General features: G+C 34.9%; 1 protein-coding gene, 1 long non-coding RNA gene and 1 pseudogene across 4 annotated transcripts; 2 read left to right on the forward strand and 1 right to left on the reverse strand.

The window, feature by feature from the left end:
- The first annotated feature begins 1,124 nt into the window (after nucleotides 1-1,124).
- Nucleotides 1,125-2,860, forward strand: LOC125468562 (annotated as a pseudogene).
- Nucleotides 2,861-5,706: 2,846 nt separating this feature from the next.
- LOC125468559 (disease resistance protein At4g27190-like) lies at nucleotides 5,707-14,481 on the forward strand. Of its 3 annotated transcripts, XM_048564532.1 has the most exons (7): nucleotides 5,708-5,886; nucleotides 6,399-6,525; nucleotides 8,368-11,168; nucleotides 11,294-12,025; nucleotides 12,116-12,720; nucleotides 13,227-13,291; nucleotides 14,177-14,267. In XM_048564532.1, exons 3-6 carry the CDS (start codon nucleotides 8,451-8,453, stop codon nucleotides 13,264-13,266), a joined length of 4,095 nt encoding a protein of 1,364 aa, XP_048420489.1. In that variant the 5' UTR covers nucleotides 5,708-5,886; nucleotides 6,399-6,525; nucleotides 8,368-8,450; the 3' UTR covers nucleotides 13,267-13,291; nucleotides 14,177-14,267. The 3 variants fall into 3 exon arrangements, with proteins under 3 accessions (XP_048420488.1, XP_048420489.1, XP_048420490.1); XM_048564531.1 differs by lacking the exon at nucleotides 13,227-13,291 and having other exon boundaries at nucleotides 5,707-5,886; nucleotides 14,177-14,481; XM_048564533.1 differs by lacking the exon at nucleotides 14,177-14,267 and having other exon boundaries at nucleotides 13,227-13,778.
- On the reverse strand, nucleotides 13,636-15,331 carry LOC125468586. Its single transcript, XR_007250987.1, has 2 exons — nucleotides 15,203-15,331; nucleotides 13,636-13,992 (listed from the first exon to the last, which is right to left on the reverse strand). It is a non-coding gene; the product is annotated as an uncharacterized LOC125468586 (long non-coding RNA).
- Between the last annotated feature and the right edge of the window lie 6,133 nt (nucleotides 15,332-21,464).

A 21,464-nucleotide genomic window follows, 5' to 3' on the forward strand; every position in this document is an offset into this window, starting at 1 on the left:
TAATTGAGTTTCCTTATGCAGTTTTAATTTGGCTAAAAAACATTATTTTAAAGGACAAAAATTAGTAAAGATGTGTTAAAGAGAAAAAAAAAAAATGTGTTGATAACACCACTATTTTTAAAAATATTCATTCAATTTGCATAACGAAACAACCTCAAAATGAATAAATTTTACCTCACTTTTGAAGCTTGTTTCCTTATTCTACTTTAGTGTGCTTTTAGCAAATGATACTTTAATGTGTTTTATCTTTAATGAGATTAGTTGTTTCACCGAAAACAAAAGAATAATTTTTTTAGAGATATTTTTACACAATGATAAAAAATAAAATGCGCAACTCTAATTGTGATGTTTCTACCGTGAATTGATGTAAATTGTAGTGCCACGAGAGAGTGAGGATGGCTCGAGCCATGAATTGTCGTTTGAAAATTTGGGGTTCGTAAGCAATGCATCAATTTCTCTTTCACTTTGTCTTTTTCTTGTTAAAGAGAATACAAAATGACAAAACTGATCTTGTTGGGTTTAATGGAATTTTACATGAACGTTTGAGCCAGTGCTTAATTTGTCTTATTTTTTACTATAGTTAGGCAGTACTCATCGTTATGAACGCATAAATTATCTATATACCAAAACCAAGTAGAAAATCATTGTTCATCTTATGAGAGAGAGCACTGTTCACGAACAATGAAAGGATGGTTTTGCCCCTCTTTTGCTGCCCAGCTTTCAAGTTCCTTTCTTTGTTGCACAGTAAAATTACATGTTTGACCCTGTTTTCCATGTCGTTGTTATTCAACTTTCAATTTAATAGTTTGTTACTATTTATCCAAAGAAAAATCAGACGAATTACTTGAAGAAAAAACGGACAGGTTACTAATCTTGCATAATATTTTCACTATTAATTTGAGGAAAATTTGTAAAGTGAATAGTGTTGCTTATTGTACACATGTGTTTCCATGCATTCAATTCTTTATAATTTTTTATTGTTTTCTATGCCACAAACATGTGCATAGAAAGTGAGTGGAAAGAGAGAGAGTGACGTGTGAGAAAAGGCTCATGAGAGGATTAAACCGTAGTACTAAGTGATAATACAATTTAGATTTAAAGAAGACAAAAATAATGATTATTGATGTTGTGTTGGGGTGCTTCTTTGGTTTAGGCATTAGAGCACTGAGCGCGAGACTTACAAAAGCCAGCAACAAAGAGTAGCATTCCAGCCGTAGTCTTTGATTTCAGAAGGACATGGAAATTATAATTGCAATTGCCTCAAAAATTGGAGAGTCCTTGGTCACACCATTAGGAAGAGAGTTTGGCTATTCGATTAATTACCATTCCAACCTTGAAAGTGTTAAGGGTGAGATAAAAAAGCTTTTTGACAAGAAAGATGGAGTGCAAAGATGGGTCGATGCTGCCCAAAGGAACGGTGAAAATATCAAACCCGATGTTCAGAGTTGGCTAAAGAATGTGAACGACATGATCCAAAAAGTGTCGCATTTTGAGGATGAAATTAATAAGAAAGGGCGATGTGTGTATCGATGGAGCTTGAGTCGGAAAGCCTATAAGATTACACAGCATGTTCTTCAGCTCCAAAACAAAGGAACGTTTGTAAATGTGGCCCATCCTGCACCTCCACGAAAGATATGGTCAACATTCAAAGAAGATTTTAAAGATTTTAAGTCCAGAATGGCAAAGATCAATGAGGTGATAGAGGGTTTGAAGAGGGAAGAAGTAAGACTGATCGGGATCTGTGGAATGGGAAGTGTGGGTAAAACCACAATGGTGAAAGAAATCATCACAAGATTGGCAGAACTGAACCTGTTTGGCGAAATCGTAATGGCAACTGTGTCTCAAAGTCCAAGTACCAGGATGATCTAGTCGGAAATTGCAGGCCAAATAGGTCTGAAACTTGATGAGGATTCCGAATCTGTAAGAGCACTAAAGCTATATGGGAGACTCGTGGCAATAAGGAGGATCCTGATTGTATTAGATGATGTATGGACAGAGCTTGATTTTAAGGCTATAGGACTTCCTTACGAACATACTAATAAAGGGTGCAAAATTTTGTTGACATCACGGAATTTGGAAGTCTGCAACGAGATGAGAAGTCAACAAATTATTGAAGTCCGGACTTTAACAACAGAAGAATCACAGGAGCTCTTTAGAGAAATGGTGGGTGAATCCTTCGATGATCCTGATTTACATTCCACTCCAAAAGATGTTGCGAAGGAATGTGGAGGTTTACCTATTGCTATTGTAACTGTTGGAAAAGCCCTAGAAAAGAAAAAGAAGCATGCATGGGAAGATGCCCTTAATCAGTTGCGAAATTCTAACCCAGTGAACATCCCTGGAGTGGACAGCAAAGTTTATTCTAGCATAAAATTGAGTTATGATGGCTTGGAGAGTGATGAAGCAAGGTCATGTCTTTTACTTTGTTGTTTATTTCCAGACGATTATAATATTCAAATTGAGTATTTGGTTCGATATGGGTGGGGTCGAGGATATTTTAGCAGCATCGTTACTTTGAAAGATGCAAGAAATAGAGTGCATTCTTTGGTTGACCAACTAAAAAGAAGGTTTTTGTTACTAGATGGTGGCAGGAGTGAGACTACAAAAATACATGACATAGTTCGCGATGTTGCCATATCGATTGCTTCTAGAGATCCACATATTTAAATAAAAAGAAACAAAATGAAAAGGAAAAGAAATAAAATAATTTGAAATAGAAATGAAAAATAAAGGTAAACTGACAGCATAAGGTAATCAGCCATGGTAATACAAAATTATTATACTATCCTTAAACTTTGTAGTGCTGTGAAATCTTCATTTTAGCTCTGATTTTCATTATGCTTACACTCACGCGTTCATATTGATAAGCACTATGAGAAAATATTAAGATGATAGGTCATACGTGCGTTTTCGCTGAGAAATTTTTTATGGATTCTGCAATATGGCAACCACGATTTACAGGGCCCACCATCGCAGAGCTCGGTGTCGGCCTGACTTGTGGAGCCACCATCGCAAAGAAGAAGAACCTGGAAAGCTCAATCCTTGTCTTTTTCTTATATAAGTGTCGTTTTAGTGAACTGACGATTCCAACATCCAAAATACCACAATGTGAATTTTTTTTCATACTACAATTGGATTGTATCTTAAAATTATGAGGTTTTTCACTCAAAGTCTCATCTATGATCATAACTAGCTAAACTAATGAACCTTGTTTCTTTAAAACGTTAACTATGATTAAAGAAATGGTTGGAAGGGCCTTGAACCCCATTCATTTTGGACATACAATATTATAAGTAAAAGTCCTTGTTTACAAGACAAGAAAAAGAACCTTATGCAGACTTAACTCGTATGTGACAATCCAACAAGATCAAGAACTTTAAAGTAACTTGTGGCGCAAGTAGTCGAACCAGTAAATAACCAATAAAGATAATCTATTATACAAAGATAACAGTAGCACGCTCAGATCTATATTAGTTTTGATTGTGAACCTTAAGGCCTAGCAAAGGCCCTACAAAGGCACCTTTCAAACTAACAGCAAACTCATATTGCAGCAAACCTTGCCGACAGCCAAGAGAACCGGGGAGCTGTGCGAGGGACAAGTCCAGGCCGAACAGAAATAATAAGATTATGAAATGGAGTGGCAAAAAGAGAGTGATTTTGTGTAATTGTTTTTAAAATAATGACTCGTGCATAGTTAATTTGATACTAATTTTGATTTACGTGTTTTAAAATAATAAAAAATTTCAAGTGAGAGAATAATTGGAAGACAGCTTTCGTTGTAATAACTAGGATTTAAACTTTTTGGTAAAGTTCGTGAGGTTTCATATTCGAAAGTAAAAGTTATGTTATTTTTCAGTTACTTGTCATTTCAGTCTATATTTTTCACCCGACCTACATTCCGTCTTCTCTCTCCTCTGTCTCATTTTCCATCCGCAAAACATTTTTCTGAGTTTTTAGATTTTAAAGCTCTGATTGGATCAGTTTGAATGAAAAGTTTTAACCAAGCTTCTAAAACTGGAAAAAGGATTTCTAGGAAGCAAAAGGCAAGACCTTTGGCGTACAATTGAGATTTTATAGAAATGGCTTTGAGATTTGCTAGTTTAGGATTTTCCTTAATGGCTTTAAGATGGCGATGGAAAATAGTTGTAGAGAGGGAGGGCAAAAAGGGACGATGAACAGAAGAAAGGAAAGAAATGCAATTTTTAACGGAGTAGGATTCCCTTTCCTCACTTTTTTCCCTCATCTTCCATCTTCTCCTATTTGAACGGTCATGGTTAAGCTACGTCAACATCTTATATTAATTTTTTATAACAAGAGAAAGACAAAATAAGAGAATGTGAGAGAAGGGGATGAAAATAGGAGGAAGCGAATCTTAGTCCATTTTTAACTCACATGCAAAGGTACGTCCATGCTATTAACATAGGGATAACGTAATTTTTTAACTCACAAACAACTCATGAATAATTGTTCTTCGCTGAAGAAAAGAAGACCATTTTCTGCTTGTTACCACCACCTTCTGTAACCCTTGGCCCCATTTTGTCAACAAAATTGTAACAATGGTCCCTCAATATTAACCCAATTAAAACGTTGGTCCCTCAACTAAAGATGCACAACCATTCGTCATTTAACTCAGTAAAATGTACAACTACGGTTTTTTTTCGTCTACTCCGTCAAAATGAGTCATAGTTAAATGACCATTGTAACAATTGTGTTAAAGTTGAGGGACCGTTGCTCTAATTGGGTTAAAATTGAGGGACCATTTCTCCAATTAGGTTAGAGTTGAGCGACCATTGCAACAATTTTCTCATTTGATTTTTCTTATTTGCCTCTTGATTCAGCCTCACATGAATGACACGTGTCTCATTTTGACGCAAGTTCTAACATTGTGGACGAAAATAACCATAGCTGCACATTTTGATAAGTTAAAGGACCAACGATCACATATTTTTAGTTAAGGAACCATTGTGAGCAACTCTTAATTTGCTTTCTTCGCAGGCAGGCGAATTGGAGACAATAGTATGCTTTTGAAGGAGTTTCTTAAAAATTACCATAGAAATAATGGTCTTGCTAGATGTGCATTGCATATGGACATTCTGATAGCTTATGATACCAGGTTGGAAAATGGGTTACTAGGATTAGGCTGGTTCATAGTTTGATTCCATTTAATTGTAATTGGAAGTAAAAAAAAAACATTTTTAATTACTAAAAATGTATTCAATAATTTCAAAAACACTATCAAAATAAATCCTTACAAAATTTATATGCTACGACTAATAGTAGGCCTACTATTGTTCGAAATAGATTATCAATTCTAATTGTGATGTTTGTACCGTGAAATAATGTGATGCAACGAACGAATAAGGATGGCTCAAGCCATGATTGTGCCTTGAGAATTTGGGGTTGGGTAGCAATGCATCCAATTTTCTTTCACTTTATCCGTCTTTTTGTTGAAGAGAATACCAGGTGGTTCGTAAGCAAAGTATCCAAATCTTTTTCACTTTTTTCTTGATAAAGAGAAATGCAAAATGGGTTCGAAAGTAATGCACCCCATTCTCTTTCACTTTGTCTTTTTCTTGTTCATAGAGAATAAAAATACCTTGCTTCAGAATCACCTCCTCTTGAGGTAATGCTCGTTAAATATATATTTTTGCTTCTCTATTTATACTGTTAGAAAACTCTATTTGTTTTCAATATTTGTTGTTTTAGATGTTTATTTTTACCCATGTGTGACTGAGAAACAAAAGTGTTGGTCTTACATTATATTTTCTAGCAAATTCGTGAAGCACCAGGTCTAGTACCAGACATACTGTTGTTGAACAAGGCATAGATTTCAGAATTTCATTTTTTCTCTATCAGATGGTTACATTGGGTTGATTTACAATACATGTATGTATGTACTTCTTAGAAACTCCATTTCTTTTCAATATTTGTTGTTTTAGGTGTTTGTGCTATATGTTTTTGTGTTTTGATGTTCATCCACATCAACTGAAATTGAGCTAATCCCCCCTTATAATCGAATTTTTATTTTTCTCACTCAATACAAAAAGTTTGAAATCGCATCTACTCTATGGTGCTGAACTGTAAACTATTCAAAACTTGCATGCTGTAAAATAATAATGAGTAAATAAATATACACATGCACTGAAACCATCAATTGAAAATATGACTTTACCCCTTGAAATTCAATTTTCTTTAACTAAAACTCACTGTAGTATATTTGCCTAACAAAAACTCAGTTACTTTACATATATATTTTTTTGCTTCTCCTATTTATATTGTTAGAAAACTCTTATTAACTTTTCCCCATTGAAGTTATATGTTCATATATTTGCATTGCTGTGCATAATCCGCCCTCCTTGTGCGTGCTAACATTCAAATTTTCTTGCAAATTCGTGAAGCACCACTACCAGTACAGACATATGATTTGTTGTTGAACAAGGCATAGATTTCAAAATTTCAATTTTACTCTGCCGGACAATCTCATTGCTTTGTCGGACAGTTGCATTGCGTTGATTTACGATACAGGTATGTACGTACTTCTCGAAAACTCTATTTCTGTCCAATATTTGTTGTTTTAGGCGTTTGTTTTTATCCTACCTGACCAAGAAATAAAAGTGTTAGTTTTACATTCTAGTGCCTGTCGGATATTCTATTTCAGGCTCCAGGTCAACAATTTTATTGATTAGGTTTTGACTTCACACAATTTTGTATTTTTAGATGCCTAAAATACCCCTAGTAACTTATGTCAGATCAAAAAAAAATTTAATATCATGATTTCATTGCATATTAATAATAAAAGTATATGATTCTAGGTTTTCATTTGTTTTTTTTTTTTTCCTTTTTAAATTCCTTAGTTGCTTTTCAAAGTTGAATAAATTAGGATTTTTTTTTTTTTTTGGTTTAGTTTTTCCGTTTTCAAAATATGTGAGCATTAGTTACCAACAAAATATAAGAATGTTATTTTTTTTTTCAAAATTATTTAATTATATTCTATATAAATATGGGTAAATTATTTTACTACACATATATAACAAAAATAAAATATGATTAATGTATATGCAATAATACATGCAAAATATTTTACCTACAACATAAAGGATTTGATTTGGTTCAAGATTTATTTTACCTATATTTCACATATAGGTATGCGGAAATTATTTTATGTAGATTAAAGTACCTACTTAAAGATAAAGAATGTGATTTGGTTCAAGATTTAATTTACAATTATTTCAAATATATAGATATAAGTAAGGGGAATTTTGATCTAGTTGCAACATCCCTAGCATTTAGACTTTTTATTAAACTATTTTCTACAATTTTAGGGCCATGTTTTCTAAAATGTCCTCTTTTTGAAATTCAAAATTACATGAAGTGCCATTGATCCACCAATTTATTCAAAAAGTGGCTCCGTAATCTAGCCTTCATCAAACCAAATTTATTATTTTTATTAATCCAAAACAAGAGACATAATATTAAGTTATCAACCAATGATATGTGATATGTACCAAAAATTAAAATTAAACGAACCAAAACTAAAATCAAACGTACCATAAACTAGAATTAAATGTACCAACACTAAAACTAAATGTACCAATCAACCATATATACAAAATAATTCTCTCAATAAAATGTAGACATAATAATTTTAAAAATATAAACATCCACCATTTTCATTATCTTGACGGTAAAATTATATTTTAATTTTACGAGAAAAAAATATTTTTTACGAAGATAACAAAGAGATAATTTGATAAATATTTTGAATGAAGAAATTATAACAAAGATATAATTTGGTAAGCATCAGGCGGGACTTTGCAGCAAGCTTCATCGTCACGGGTTTGAGCTAAGTGATACTTAAGCCTTAAGGTATGAGTCATAGAGGAAAACTAACAAAGATCAACACAAAACTCAAACAAAAGATAAAGATAGAGAAAAAAATTGATAAGTTTTCTAGCTGCTCTCAGAACTGTCATAAACAGTGGTTGATGGAGGAAGGAGGCTTGAAATTTGAAACGAACCATGAGGGCTGCTGGAAAAAAAATAATTTAAAAAAAAAAAAAAAACGTAGAGGAGGTGTGAGGTCTTTGGTAATGGGATGAGGATGAATGAAAAAACAATAAAACAAAATATAAAGAAATAAAAAAACTGAAAAAATCCCGATATATCACATTGCTTACCGTATCGTGTAAAGTCTTGCAATAATGTGATTCAAATTCGCTAAAAAACGAGAATCGAACCTAAGACCTTTAACTTACAAGTGAATAGAAATATCACTAAACCGTAGTACTAAGTGATAATACAATTTAGATTTAAAGAAGACAAAAATAATGATTATTGATGTTGTGTCGGGGTGCTTCTTTGGTTTAGGCATTAGAGCACTGAGCGCGAGACTTACAAAAGCCAGCAACAAAGAGGAGCATTCCAGCCGTAGTCTTTGATTTCAGAAGGACATGGAAATTATAATTGCAATTGCCTCAAAAATTGGAGAGTCCTTGGTCACACCATTAGGAAGAGAGTTTGACTATTCGGTTAATTACCATTCCAACCTTGAAAGTCTTAAGGGTGAGATAAAAAAGCTTTTTGACAGGAAAGATGGAGTGCAAAGATGGGTAGATGCTGCCCAAAGGAACGGTGAAAATATCAAACCCGATGTTCAGAGTTGGCTAAAGAATGTGAACGACATGATCCAAAAAGTGTCGCATTTTGAGGATGAAATTAATAAGAAAAGGCGATGTATGTATCGATGGAACTTGAGTCGGAAAGCCTATAAGATTAAACAAGATGTTCTTCAGCTCCAAAACGAAGGCAAATTTGAAAATGTGCATCCTGCACCTCCACCAGAGATATGGTCAACATTCGAAAAAGGTTTTAAGGATTTTAAGTCCAGAATGGCAAACATGAATGAGGTGATGGAGGGTTTGAAGAGGGAAGAAGTACGAATGATCGGGATTTGTGGAATGGGGGGTGTGGGTAAAACCACAATGGTAAAAGAAATCATCACAAGATTGGAAAAACTGAAACTGTTTGATAAAATTGTGATGGCAACTGTGTCTCAAAGTCCAAGTATTAGGACGATCCAGTCAGAAATTGCAGACGGAATAGAATTGAAATTTGAAGAGGAATCCGAGTCCGGAAGAGCACGAAGGCTACGTGGGAGACTCATGGAAATAAAAAGGATCCTGATTGTATTAGATGATGTCTGGACAGAGCCTAATTTTGAGGCTATTGGACTCCCTTCTGGAGATGCTCATAAAGGGTGCAGAGTCTTGTTGACATCACGAGATAAGGAAGTCTGCAACAGGATGGGAATTCAACTAATTATTGCAGTGCCAACTTTAACAACAGAAGAATCACGGGAGCTCTTTCGAGAAATGGTGGCTGCATCCTTCAATGATCCCAATTTACGTTCCACTGCAGAAGAGGTCATGAAAGAATGTGGACGTTTACCCATTGCTATTGTAACTGTTGGAAAAGCACTGGAAAAGAGAAGGAAGCATGAATGGGATGATGCCCTTAATCAGCTGCGAAATTCTACCCCAGTGAACATCCCTGGACTGGACAACAAAGTTTATTCTAGCATAAAATTGAGTTATGATGGCTTGGAAAGTGATGAAGCAAAGTCATGTTTTTTACTTTGTTGTTTATTTCCAGAAGATTATGATATTCCAATAGAGTATTTGGTTCGATATGGGTGGGGTCGAGGATATTTTAGCAGCATAGTTACTTTGGAAGATGCAAGAAATAGAGTGCATTCTTTGGTTGACCAACTAAAAAGAAGGTTTTTGTTACTAGATGGTGGCAGGAGTGAGACTACAAAAATGCATGACATAGTTCGCGATGTTGCCATATCGATTGCTTCTAGAGATCCACATCGATTTCTGGTAAGAAGTCATGCTGAAAATAAAGAGTGGCCAAATTTAGCTACATATGACACAATCTCACTGGTTGGCTATCTAGAGATTCCAGTTGGTTGCCCAAAACTTGAGCTTCTACAGACGATGAAAGGACGTTTTTCAAAAGGTAACATGGACATCATTTGTAATGCGATGAAAGAACTAAAGGTTTTAGCTTTGGTGGGAATGGAAATGGAAGACCTAGGCTCATCAAGATCACCAGGAGTACTGAAGAACCTGCGGACCTTGATCCTAGATGGGTCAGACTTTGATGGCATGTCTACTGATGTTATTGGGCCTTTGGAAAATTTAGAAATCCTCAGCTTTCGGGATTGTTATTACATGTGTGAGTTGCCGAGCGAAATTGGACGACTTAAACGGTTGAGGTTGTTAGATACGACAAACTGCAGGAATCTTGAGGTGATTCCACATGGTATCTTCTCCAGCTTATGTAGACTTGAAGAGTTGTATATGTTTGGAAGCTTTGATAAATGGGAAATTGGAACAGGAAGAGAAGAAAAGGGGATGGCAAGCATTTCTGAGGTGATGTCTCTGTCTCTTCATTTGAAGGTTCTATCCATACAGATACCCAGTGTCATCCACTTGTTGCCAAAAGACATAGTCTTGAAAAGCCCAACAATAAAATTCCATGCATACTTTGGAACTGGGGCAACGGCATTTTGGGAGATGATCCATAGACGTGCTGAAAGTGATGCAAGGAAGTTGATGACGACAACTTATGCGTTCGAAAATTGTTTGATGATTGATGAAAGTGATGCAAGGGAGTTGATGGAGAGTCAAGCAGTTAGACTTATGTTGAAAAAATCTAAAAAATTGGCTTTGCGCAATCTTAAGAATTTATCTGCCCTCACTGATTTAGACGAAGAGAAATTTCAAGATCTGAAAGTTTTGTATCTTGATCATTGTCCAAATATCGAGTATCTTGTAAATGGAACAAGTGCACTCTTTCCTCGCATACAATCAGCTAGTCAGCTTCCGAATAGCTTTTTGACCAACCTAAGATTCCTTCGATTGTCAAGTTGTGGTGTCTTAAAGTATGCCTTTTCACTATCAGTAGTAAGAAACTTGGTACAACTCGAGGAATTAGATATTGGTGGATGTGATCAAATGGAAGAAATTGTGTCGAAGCAGGGGAGGGAACACGATGAGGAAGCCGATATGATATCTTTCCATAAATTAACCAATTTGAATCTCTGGAGTCTACGGAGTTTGGTTGGTTTCTTCCAAGCTAACAAGCTATACTCCAACCAAGAGGTATGTCCCACTCTCCAATCTTTATGATAGAGGAGGCAGCCGATATGTGGAAATTTGAAATTCTTACGAAATGCTTAAGTTGGTGCATAATTTTTCTTTAACTGATAATGATTTTTCTTTTTCAGGAAACAACGGCAAGGGTTGAGCATCAATCTGCAGGAATATTTGAAAAAGCAATATTTCCATCAAAGTGCATTTCATGGTTTCCAAGTTTAGAAGAGGTACGATTGACATATATGAAGTTTGAAGGCATGCTATTTGATCTGAAAATCCATATAGTTATGGATGGGCAGACATCTCGAACATTTCCCCAGTTACGTAAGTTGGAGATATCCAGGTGTAAGTTTACACACTTGTGGAAAAACATTCCGTCTGGATTCCAGGGCTTCCAAAATTTGAGATATTTGTATGTGAGTGGATGTTCTGGTCTAGATTATGTGTTCTCGCATTTAATTGCCTCAGAACTTTTGAATCTTGAAGAGGTAGATATATCTGAATGTCGGGCCATGGAAACTATAGTCAGAATCAGAGAGGAAAATGAAGAGGAGGCGACAAAATACATGATTTTGTTTCCCAGACTGAACAGATTTAAACTAGTAGACCTGCGTCGTCTCTCAAGTTTTTGTCCAGCGGAATCTACATTTCAATGGTCATCCACGAAAAATATGCACGTGTACGGATGTCAAAAATTGAAGACATTGGGTGCTGTAATTCCACAAAGAAAGAAGTTGGAGAATAAGTCTGAGAAGGACTCAACAAGTCATGATTTCAGCACTGATGGATGTGGATGCATACCATATTCAAGACGAAACGCCCAACGCCCCATTGAAATATTGCCACGTCCAATTAATCAGGAGGTAAGCTTTTAAATCAGGTTCAATTAACCTCTATAATTACAACTTTTAATTAGTATTGTATCGTCTTGTTGATCGTGTTTAATTTTTTAGGTTACACCAACTAATCTGGAGGACTCAAATGATGATGATAATCTTGAAAATCTTTGTGTAATTGACTGTAATTCAATGGAAGTGATTTTCCAACTCAAGGGACCAAAGCATGAAGAAAGTAGTCACTCCGTTGAAGCATTCAAAAAATTGAGGTCCTTGCGGTTAGATACGTCGCCAAGTTTAACGCGTGTTTGGGAGACGGGTAGTTCACAACCGATGTTCGCAGGAAGCAGCTTCGGAAACTTGAAATGGTTGAGGGTCTATCGTTGCAACCAGTTGAAATACTTGTTTTCGTCGTCCATAGTCAAACTCCTTGTGAGTGTAGAGGACATAAAAGTTACGAACTGTGAGCAGATGGAAGAAATCGTTGCCGCAGAAGAAGAAACAGCTGAAATAATTACATTACCTAAAGTGAAGTCCATCAAGCTTAAAAGTCTGCCAAAACTCAAGTATTTTTGTGGCGAAGCTTACACTTTGAAGTTGCCGTCTTTGGAGTTATTGAAGGTTATTAATGTGCAAGACTTAAGGCCATTTGATTCTAAGCTTGTTGACACGCATAATCCCCGATTGCAAGTAAAACCCGCATTTCGACAGGAATGGACAAGGTATGCTTTAGATTAATGTTTGTAATTTGCAATCACTTTTGTGTCCACCTGGAAGACCGCATCATCAATATACAACCACTAAACCAACAAAGATTTTCTCCTAAACAGTAATGCTTCAAGTTGTTTGTTCCAACTCTTTCGATCCTTAATGTTTTTACGAAGGACTGAAGAATAGCTAGGTTGATAATTTACAGTCAGTGAGCTATATATGCTCAATCTTAAATTTCTATTTATTCAACCAACATATACGTTCTGGTTTTGAGCTACAAGCATAATATGGCAAACACCACCAAAATTTTTACTACAAATTTAGGGAAAGCATACTCAACAGTTCATATTTAGTTTGACAAAAGATTTCTCAAAATTTAGTCAAATACCATATAAATGTGCATATGTTCACACTAAAGTGTATTTAAGTAATTTTATTTTTTAAAACTCAATACTATCTCAAGAAAACATGTCTTTTATTTCTAAAACATGAAGGATAACGATGACAAATTGTACAGTGACGATGAAAATGAAGATGACGTGGATGAAGATGTCTAACACAATTGATTGATCAAGAACAAAGGTCATGTTTCCATCTCCAACTTCTTCTGGGTTTAGTAAAAACTGATGAAATTATCTATAAAGTAGTCAAAAAATTATTCTACCATGTTTTATAGAATATATACATACATGGATAGTACTTAAAAAATTGAACAATAAGGATCGTCAAACCACATTCTGCTACCTAATTGATTTTTTTGAGGTACCCAATGCAAGTCGATCTATAATATGCAAGTACTAACCTTGAGAAGCCATTGATATGAACAAGATTGAACCATGATTAGCAACGAACAAGCAAAGATCTTCATCTCTCTCTACACGCCTTATGCACTCCTATATGGGGTAGTGTTTTGTGCTAGAATAATGTGTATAAAAGTGGGACCTAAGCCTTATATTTATAGGTGAGAGTATTAGGTTTCTCGCCCATAAAGAAAACCCTAATACAGATCTTTAGCACCTCTAAAATCCATGAACTAATAGGATTGATATTCCCAAAAATTATTGCTATACTTCACCATAAGTAATCCGGAATAATCAAATATTACTTCCTTTCTTTTATCCTTAATCAATTAGGACTCCTATATAGATGTAAGCCCAATAAAAGTTTTACACCCAATAGCAGTTAAGATGGAAGAAGCTTTTCGGATCAGCAACTGCCTCAAGAAACCTTTATCAGATTCCACAATAATATTGGAATAACCCTTTTCAGTTAGCATGTCTCACCTGATCTACAACAAGCATAACCGTTTTGAGAAACACATATACAATAAACATAACTGTAGTGCTAAGTGACTTGAAAATTAATTTTGTCCTTAAACCGCTATTTTCTGAAACACATATACAATAAGCATTACCATTTCAACTTATTCCCACTTCAGTGATTTCTAATATTCTCCAATGCATGCAGGACAAGAGTTTACAGAACGTTGTGGCTTCAGCAATTCGTTTCCATATCATATGTACAAGCCAATAAAAGGTCATTTGTTGCACTAGAATTTCATTCCAAAAATACTATTTATGTTGCTTATTTTATGTATTATAAATTTCGATTGTGATTATTACTGTTTGTTCTAAATTAGAGTTTGCTTATTTGTTATGATAATTTGGAAAAGTTGTCTCTAGCTACCAATATTTGCATTTCAATTTATAATGCTAAAAGTTTTGTAATACCATACACGTAAAAGATGAATGACATGTTTGTAGAATGACACATGTAATATTGATCATACACATGTAAGCTAAATAATATTATGATACACTAGCTGGCCACAACTAATGTAAGCTGAATAATATGATCATTCACTATAAGGTCTGATATTAATTCATAAAATCTGATTTTCCCCTAAACATAACAGAAATCATATTATCTAGGCATGCTTAATATTTGATAAAGAAAAAAACATTTCTTAAATAAATGTCCACTCACACCTCAGGCTAGCTCTCCCATGAGGAGCCTTGTCTACCAAATACGTAAGTTCAAGCAACTTCAAGAGATAATTTCCTCCACATGAAGTCTTAAACATCTACTGGACAACTACAGTAAACAAGGAATCAGGCTAAGCTATTGCCTTCTTCATAACATGATTTTGGCCCCCATTTTCTAATTCCGTACCACATTTTCACATTCTTTCCATGAATTTTATAATTCCTATGCAAAAGTGTTCCAATGAATTATAAAATTCCTATGAATTTTATAATTTTATAATTTTATAATTCCTATTCACAACAATACAAGGTTCTACAGAGTTCAAGCCTACACCATGTTATAGACATGCTTCAACCGAGAACGTAATCGTTAGGGGTTTCAACAACTTCACAGATACAATAATTAACATAAGTCTCATCTCCGACATTCACACACAAAATCGAATAAAATTCGAAATCAAGAATCAATCCCAAAACTGAAAGTTGAAAATTTGGAAAAAGAACTTACATTGGAGAACAGCCCACGAGAAGAGGATCATTTCTACCTCTTGGGTCGAGGTCCAATTCCGGTGATATTGACCGGAAGTTGGCCGGTTTTGGTCACCGTTTCTTAAATTAGAAATTGAGGAAAATCGCCTATGAATTTATAGAAACTAATTTGGGGATTGGATGAAGGACGACAAGAGCATTCTGGATGTGTAGTTTGAGAGCCTTTGGTGACCCGTGGACAACAGAGCTTTTGTGTCGGCACTCGGCACTCGTCGGCTTGCTGTTTAATGGGGCTTCTGTTGCAGCGCAAAAGAGGAGAAAGGACACCCGAGGAGGAGAGAAAATGGTTTCTCCCACTTTTTTTATCTTAATTTTTTTATACATTTAGTTTATGGAATAAACTCTATTATTTATCACTAAAATTGCGTTTGGTTCATGAGATAGGACGGAACACGTTTTGATGATAATAATGAATAGAAGTAACATAGTTTAAATTCGTCTTTAATAATAATTGAACATAAAATCTCTCACTTACAAATTACAAATAAAAAGGAATACATTAATTTTTTGCCACTTTTAATACACATCTAAATAAAAAGAGAAAATAAAAAGGAAAGAAATAAAATAATTTGAAATAGAAAATGAAAAATAAAGGTAATCTGGCAGCATAAGGTAATCTGCCATGGTAATACAAAATTATCATACTATCCTTAAACTTTATAGTTCCGGGAAATCTTCATTTATAGTTCCGTGGAATCTTACTGTAAGTGACTGTAATTCAATGGAAGTGATTTTCCGTGGTAATACAAAATTATCATACTATCCTTAAACTTTATAGTTCCATGGAATCTTACTGTAAGTGACTGTAATTTAATGGAAGTGATTTTCCAACTAAAGGGATCGAAGCATGAAGAAAGTAGTCACTCCGTTGAAGCATTCAATAAATTGAGGTCCTTTGAGTTACAGAAGCTGCCAAGTTTAACGCGTGTTTGGGAGACGGGTAGTTCACAACCGATGTTGACAGGAAGCAGCTTCGGAAACTTGAAATCGCTGCGGGTCTATTATTGCAATCAGTTGAAATACTTGTTTTCATCGTCCATAGTCAAACTTCTTGTGATTAAACAAGAAAAACTTTACACTACTCAAACTTGCAATCACTCAAACTACAAGCATTATAAACAAACAAGGAATCTCCAACACACCCATACACCTCAGGACCTTATCAACAGCAAAAAGCACAAGACTAAGACCTGGTTTGGTAATGAGGTGATTCTGAAAAAAGCTGCTATCAAAAAAAGCTGGGAGCTGTTTTTGTGTTTGGTAAACACTCAGTTTCAGCTTTTTTTCACAGTTTTGGATGAAAAAAAAAGCCAAAAACAAGAAGCTGCAAAACCCAGCTTTGAAAAATCGGCTTTTTTTCACATCTGTTTTACATAAAAGTTTACCAAACACTCTAATACTGCTTTTTTTTTTTCAAAAGCACTTTTACAAAAAAGTTTACCACACTCTGCTGCTTTATTTCACAGCTGCTTATTCTCACAGCACAGCAGAAGCAGCTTTTTTTCAAAGCACAGCAATACCAAACCAGCCCTAACTAGGAAAGTCGAATCTCAATTACCCACACACGCATGCATACAGCGGCAACAAAATTTCATCCACATCCAGTCTTAAACATGTACTGAACAGAAGGCAATTCAAACCAAAGTTAGCTGCTGTATACAACTAGAATAAACAAGGAACCAGGCTACGCAACTGCCTTCATCGCAACATGATTTTGGCCCCCATTTTCTAATTTCCTACCACATTTTTACATTTTTAGAAACTAACTTGGGGGTTGGAAAGAGGACGGAAAGAGGAGTCTGGATATGTAATTTGACGGCCGTTGGTGACCGGTGGACGACGGCGCTGTTGCGTCGGCTGTTTTCGGCCTGTTCTTTAATGGGCTCCCGTTGTTGCAGCTTTGAAAGGAAATAGGGAAAGAGGGTAAGGGAGGTAGTGGAGAATTTTGGTTTTGTTTTTTTTTGTTTTATTTTTTTTTGTTCTTTTGAATACATAATATTATCTACACCAAATAAATGAATTAAATATGTAAATCAATAAGTTTTATTGGATTTGGATCGATTTTAACCTGATTTGTTAAGTTAACGGGTCATCCAAACCAACCCGTAAAGCTAATAGGTTGGTCACCCGTTAACAATTTTTCCTTTTAATTTTTATAATTTTTTTTTAAAAAAAATATTTGCAGAAGTAAACCAAACACAACTCATATGGCAACTTCCCGTTTTTCTGCATATTTTTTCAAAGTAACAGATTAATGGGTAGAAGTTAGAACGTAACACTAGTTTGAGAATATTTTGCATATGAATCAATCTCATTCACATCCTGTAAAAATTATTTAGCAGCGATGCTTCTACTCGAACCCTTGGGATCACACTAGCTAAACCATCGAGCTCATGTCCCTTGGACCAAGGAGGTGCATATCGTGATGAATTATAATGATCAGATCAAACGTTTACTACTGCCAACCATACTGTTGATTGCAATTTCCACCTATCATGTTTGAGCCCCGACCTGCTGCAGAGCCACCATAGGGACCATTTTGAGGATAGTTTGGAGCGCCTACTCCATAACCACTCTCTTTGTCCCTTTGAATCTACACAATTAAAAACCTCCAACACATCAGATAACTCATAAGTTTCAATTTTATATAATTGAAAATGAAAATGATCTAAATGGATGAAAATGAAAAATGGAAGTTCTACCGACTTGAGAATGGCCCGGCTGCTTTCTCTCGGTGGTCAGCAAGTATGCAGTTCAAATTCGTATTCGACGAAAATTGAACCTAAAACTTCTTACTTACCAATGAAGGGAATACTACTACTAGATTATAGTACTAAGTGACGGGTTTCATCTTTTTTTTTTTTTAACAAACGATATTATCTACGTTTGTCCCTTTTTTAGATATCAATTCTTTTGCCACTTTTGTTAAAAAAAATAAAAAAATAAAAAATTTCAGTTCTAGCCTATACCTAACCAATTACCAATGGTTGATCAAATAGGCCTAATTGAAAAAAAGAAAAAAACTTCCACACGCCCTCACGTGCAGTAAATATAGGTTGGTGGAATTCTTTCCCATCTTCTAACCCAATTTCTTTTTTTTTCTTTTTTTGGTCGAAGCCCAATTCTTTTTCATTCAGTAAGTTTCTAGCAACTTCAGTTTTTTCTTCCTTGTGCTGCTGGGTTGCATGCCCATTCTAGTTTTTCGGCACTTGGAATTTTCCAGAAACGTCTTTGACTCCTTATAAATACGCCACTAACTCACTCCCTTCACCAACCAGTGAAGCAAAGCAAAAACTCTCTCTGCCGGCTCCAATTTGATTCTCTAGGTTTTTCTCAGCATCCAAACAAAACCACTCAAGTTTTTATCAAAATATCGCTTATCCCCAACGCTCGACGAGGCATCAGCTGCTTTGACCTATTCTCCCTCAACTTATGGGACCATTTCAAGGATTTCCCATTCCCTTCCTCCTCATCACTCTTCGCATTCTCTGAATTTTCTCGGAAAAATTTGGCTTTTGTGAACACTAGGGTCGACTGGAAGGAGACCCCCGAAGCCCATGTGTTCAAGGTGGACGTTTCGGGGATGTTTTGGGGCTGAAGAAGAGAAGATTAAGAGAAATATCAATAAATCGTAATACTAAATATTAATTATTTTTAAAATAATGACTTGTGCGTAGTTAATTTGATACTAATTTTGATTTATGTGTTTTAAAATAATAAAATTTTCAAGTAATAGAATAATCGAAAGACAGCTTTCGTTGTAAAAAAAATTAGATTTTAACTTTTTGGTTAAGGTTGTTAGGTTTCATATTTGAATGTGAAAGTCATGTTATTTTTTTGTTACTTGTCATTTCACTCGATATTTTTCACGCGGTGCAATAGCAAGCCCCTTTCTCACTTCTCCCTCTTCGTCTCTCTATATCTCCATTCCGTCTTCTCTCTCCTCTGTCTCACTTTCCATCTTCAAAACATTTTGTGAGTTTTTAGAGTTTAAAGCTCTGACTGGATCAGTTTGAATGAAAAGTTTTAACCAAGCTTCTAAGAGATAAGGTCTCTTTCTCTGGAATTTTCTTAACTTTTAAATTTTTAATTGGCAGTAAATTTTTGTTAGGGCTTTGATTAAGGCGTTGATGGAAAAAATAAATTTCAGGCCTTTTGTGGATAATTTGAAGGAAATTAACATTCACAAAAACACTAGTATATATTTCTTTTTGTTGATAGAACAAAAGAAATGACATAAAATTTAGAAAAACTGGTAAAGGATTTATAGGCAGCAAAAGGCAAGACCCATGGAGTACAATTGAGATTTTATAGAAATGACTTTTAGATTTGCTAGTTTAGGATTTTTCTTTATGGCCTTAAGATGGCGGTGGAAAATAGTTGCAGAGAGGGAGGGGGAAAAGAGACGATGAACAGAAGAAAGGAAAGAAATGCAATTTTTAACTCACACGTAAAGGTACGTCCATTCTATTAACATAGGGATAACGCATAATTTAGGTTGAATCTTAGTACAAAGGCTTTTGATAACGCGTAATTTCACGAGTGAATATCTTCCTTACTCACATTTCTTAGAATTTTTTTTTTTTTTTTGGGTCAAGGGTTTGGAATATTCAATAAAAGAAGTCCAAACAAACGAACTACATCTTACATAGCCCTAGACAACACCGACATATAGAAACAAGAGATCACTTATGCAGACAAATCATGAGTAATCGTTCTTCACTGCAGAAAGAAAAGACCATAATCTCTACTTGTTACTGCTACCTTCTGTAACCCTCGGCCTCATTTTGTCAACAAAATTGTAACAATGGTCTATCAATGTTAACTCAATTAGAGTATTCGTCTCTCAACTAAAAATTTACGACCATTGTAACAATTGGGTATTTTTAGTTAAGGGACCAATGGTCACATATTTTTAGTTAAGGAACCATTGTTTCAATTTAGTAAAAGTTGAGAAACTATTGTTACAAATTCCTCTTTATGCTATTTACAAAATTATTGCAAAGTTTCTTGCCAATCGGATCAAGGATGTCCTTCCCTCTATTGTGAGCAACTCTTAATTTGCTTTCTTCGCAGGCAGGCGAATTGGAGATAATATTATGCTTTTGAAGGAGTTTCTTAAAAATTACCGTAGAAATAATGGTCTTCCAAGATGTGCCTTGCAGGTGGACGTTCTGATAGCTTATGATACCTTGTTGGGAAATGGGTTAATAGGATTAAGCTGGTCCATATTTCATTTAATTGTAATTGGAAGAAAAAAAACATTTTTACTAAAAACGTTTTCAGTAATTTAAAAACATTTTTAAACAAATCTGTACAAAATTCATACATTACGACTAATAGTAAGCCTACTATTGTTCAAAATAGAATACCAATTCTAATTGTGACGTTTGTACTGTGAAATATTGTGATGCCACGAAGAGGATGGCTCAAGCCATGTATTGTCCTTTGAGAAGTTGGGGTTGGGAAGCAATACATCCAATTTTCTTTCACTTTATCCTTTTCTTGTGAAAGAGAATACCCAATGGTTCGTAAGCAAAACATCCAAATCTTTTTCACTTTTTTTTTTCTTGTTAAAGAGAATACAAAATGGGTTCGAAAGCAATGTACCCCCATTCCTTTCACTTTGTCTTTTTCTTGTTGTAAGAGTATAAAAATACCTTACTTTAGAATCACCTCCTCTTGAGGTAATGCTCGTTAAATGTATTTGTTTGCTTCTCTATTTATATTGGTAGAAAACTCTTATCAACCCTTCCCCATTGAAATTATCTGCTCATATATTTGCATTGCTGAGGTAGCATAATCTGTCCTTCTTGTGCATGATACCATTCAACATTCATATTTTCTAGCAAATTCGTGAAACACCAACACCAGTACCAGACACATGAGTTGTTGAATAAGGCATAGATTTCAGAATTTCACTTCTACTTTGCCAAACTGTTGCATTGGGTTGATTTACAATACAGGTAAGCATGTACATATTGGAAACTCCATTTCTTTTTAAGATTTGTTGTCTTAGGTGTTTAGTGTTACCCATGTGTGTTAAGAAACGAAAGTGTTGATTTTACATTATATTTTCTAGAAAATTCGTGAAGCACCAGGTCCAGTACTAGACATATTGTTGTTGAACAAGACATAGATTTCAGAATTTCATTTTTTCTCTAGTGGATAGTAGGGTTGATTTACGATACAGGTACGTATGTACTTCTTAGAAACTCCAT

The sequence above is a fragment of a genome, unplaced genomic scaffold (genome assembly GCF_019419815.1).
Source record: "Pyrus x bretschneideri cultivar Hongxiangsu unplaced genomic scaffold, Pyrus_bretschneideri_v1 Contig39, whole genome shotgun sequence".
NCBI classification, from domain to species: Eukaryota; Viridiplantae; Streptophyta; class Magnoliopsida; order Rosales; family Rosaceae; genus Pyrus; species Pyrus x bretschneideri.

Bases quoted from the DNA above. Each gene is read 5' to 3' on its own strand.
- LOC125468559 (XM_048564531.1), top strand. From the start codon at position 8,451: ATGGAAATTATAATTGCAATTGCCTCAAAAATTGGAGAGTCCTTGGTC. The intron at 12,026-12,115 runs GTAAGCTTTTAA...TTAATTTTTTAG, and splicing joins CACGTCCAATTAATCAGGAG to GTTACACCAACTAATCTGGA. The intron at 12,721-14,176 runs GTATGCTTTAGA...CAATGCATGCAG, and splicing joins TTTCGACAGGAATGGACAAG to GACAAGAGTTTACAGAACGT.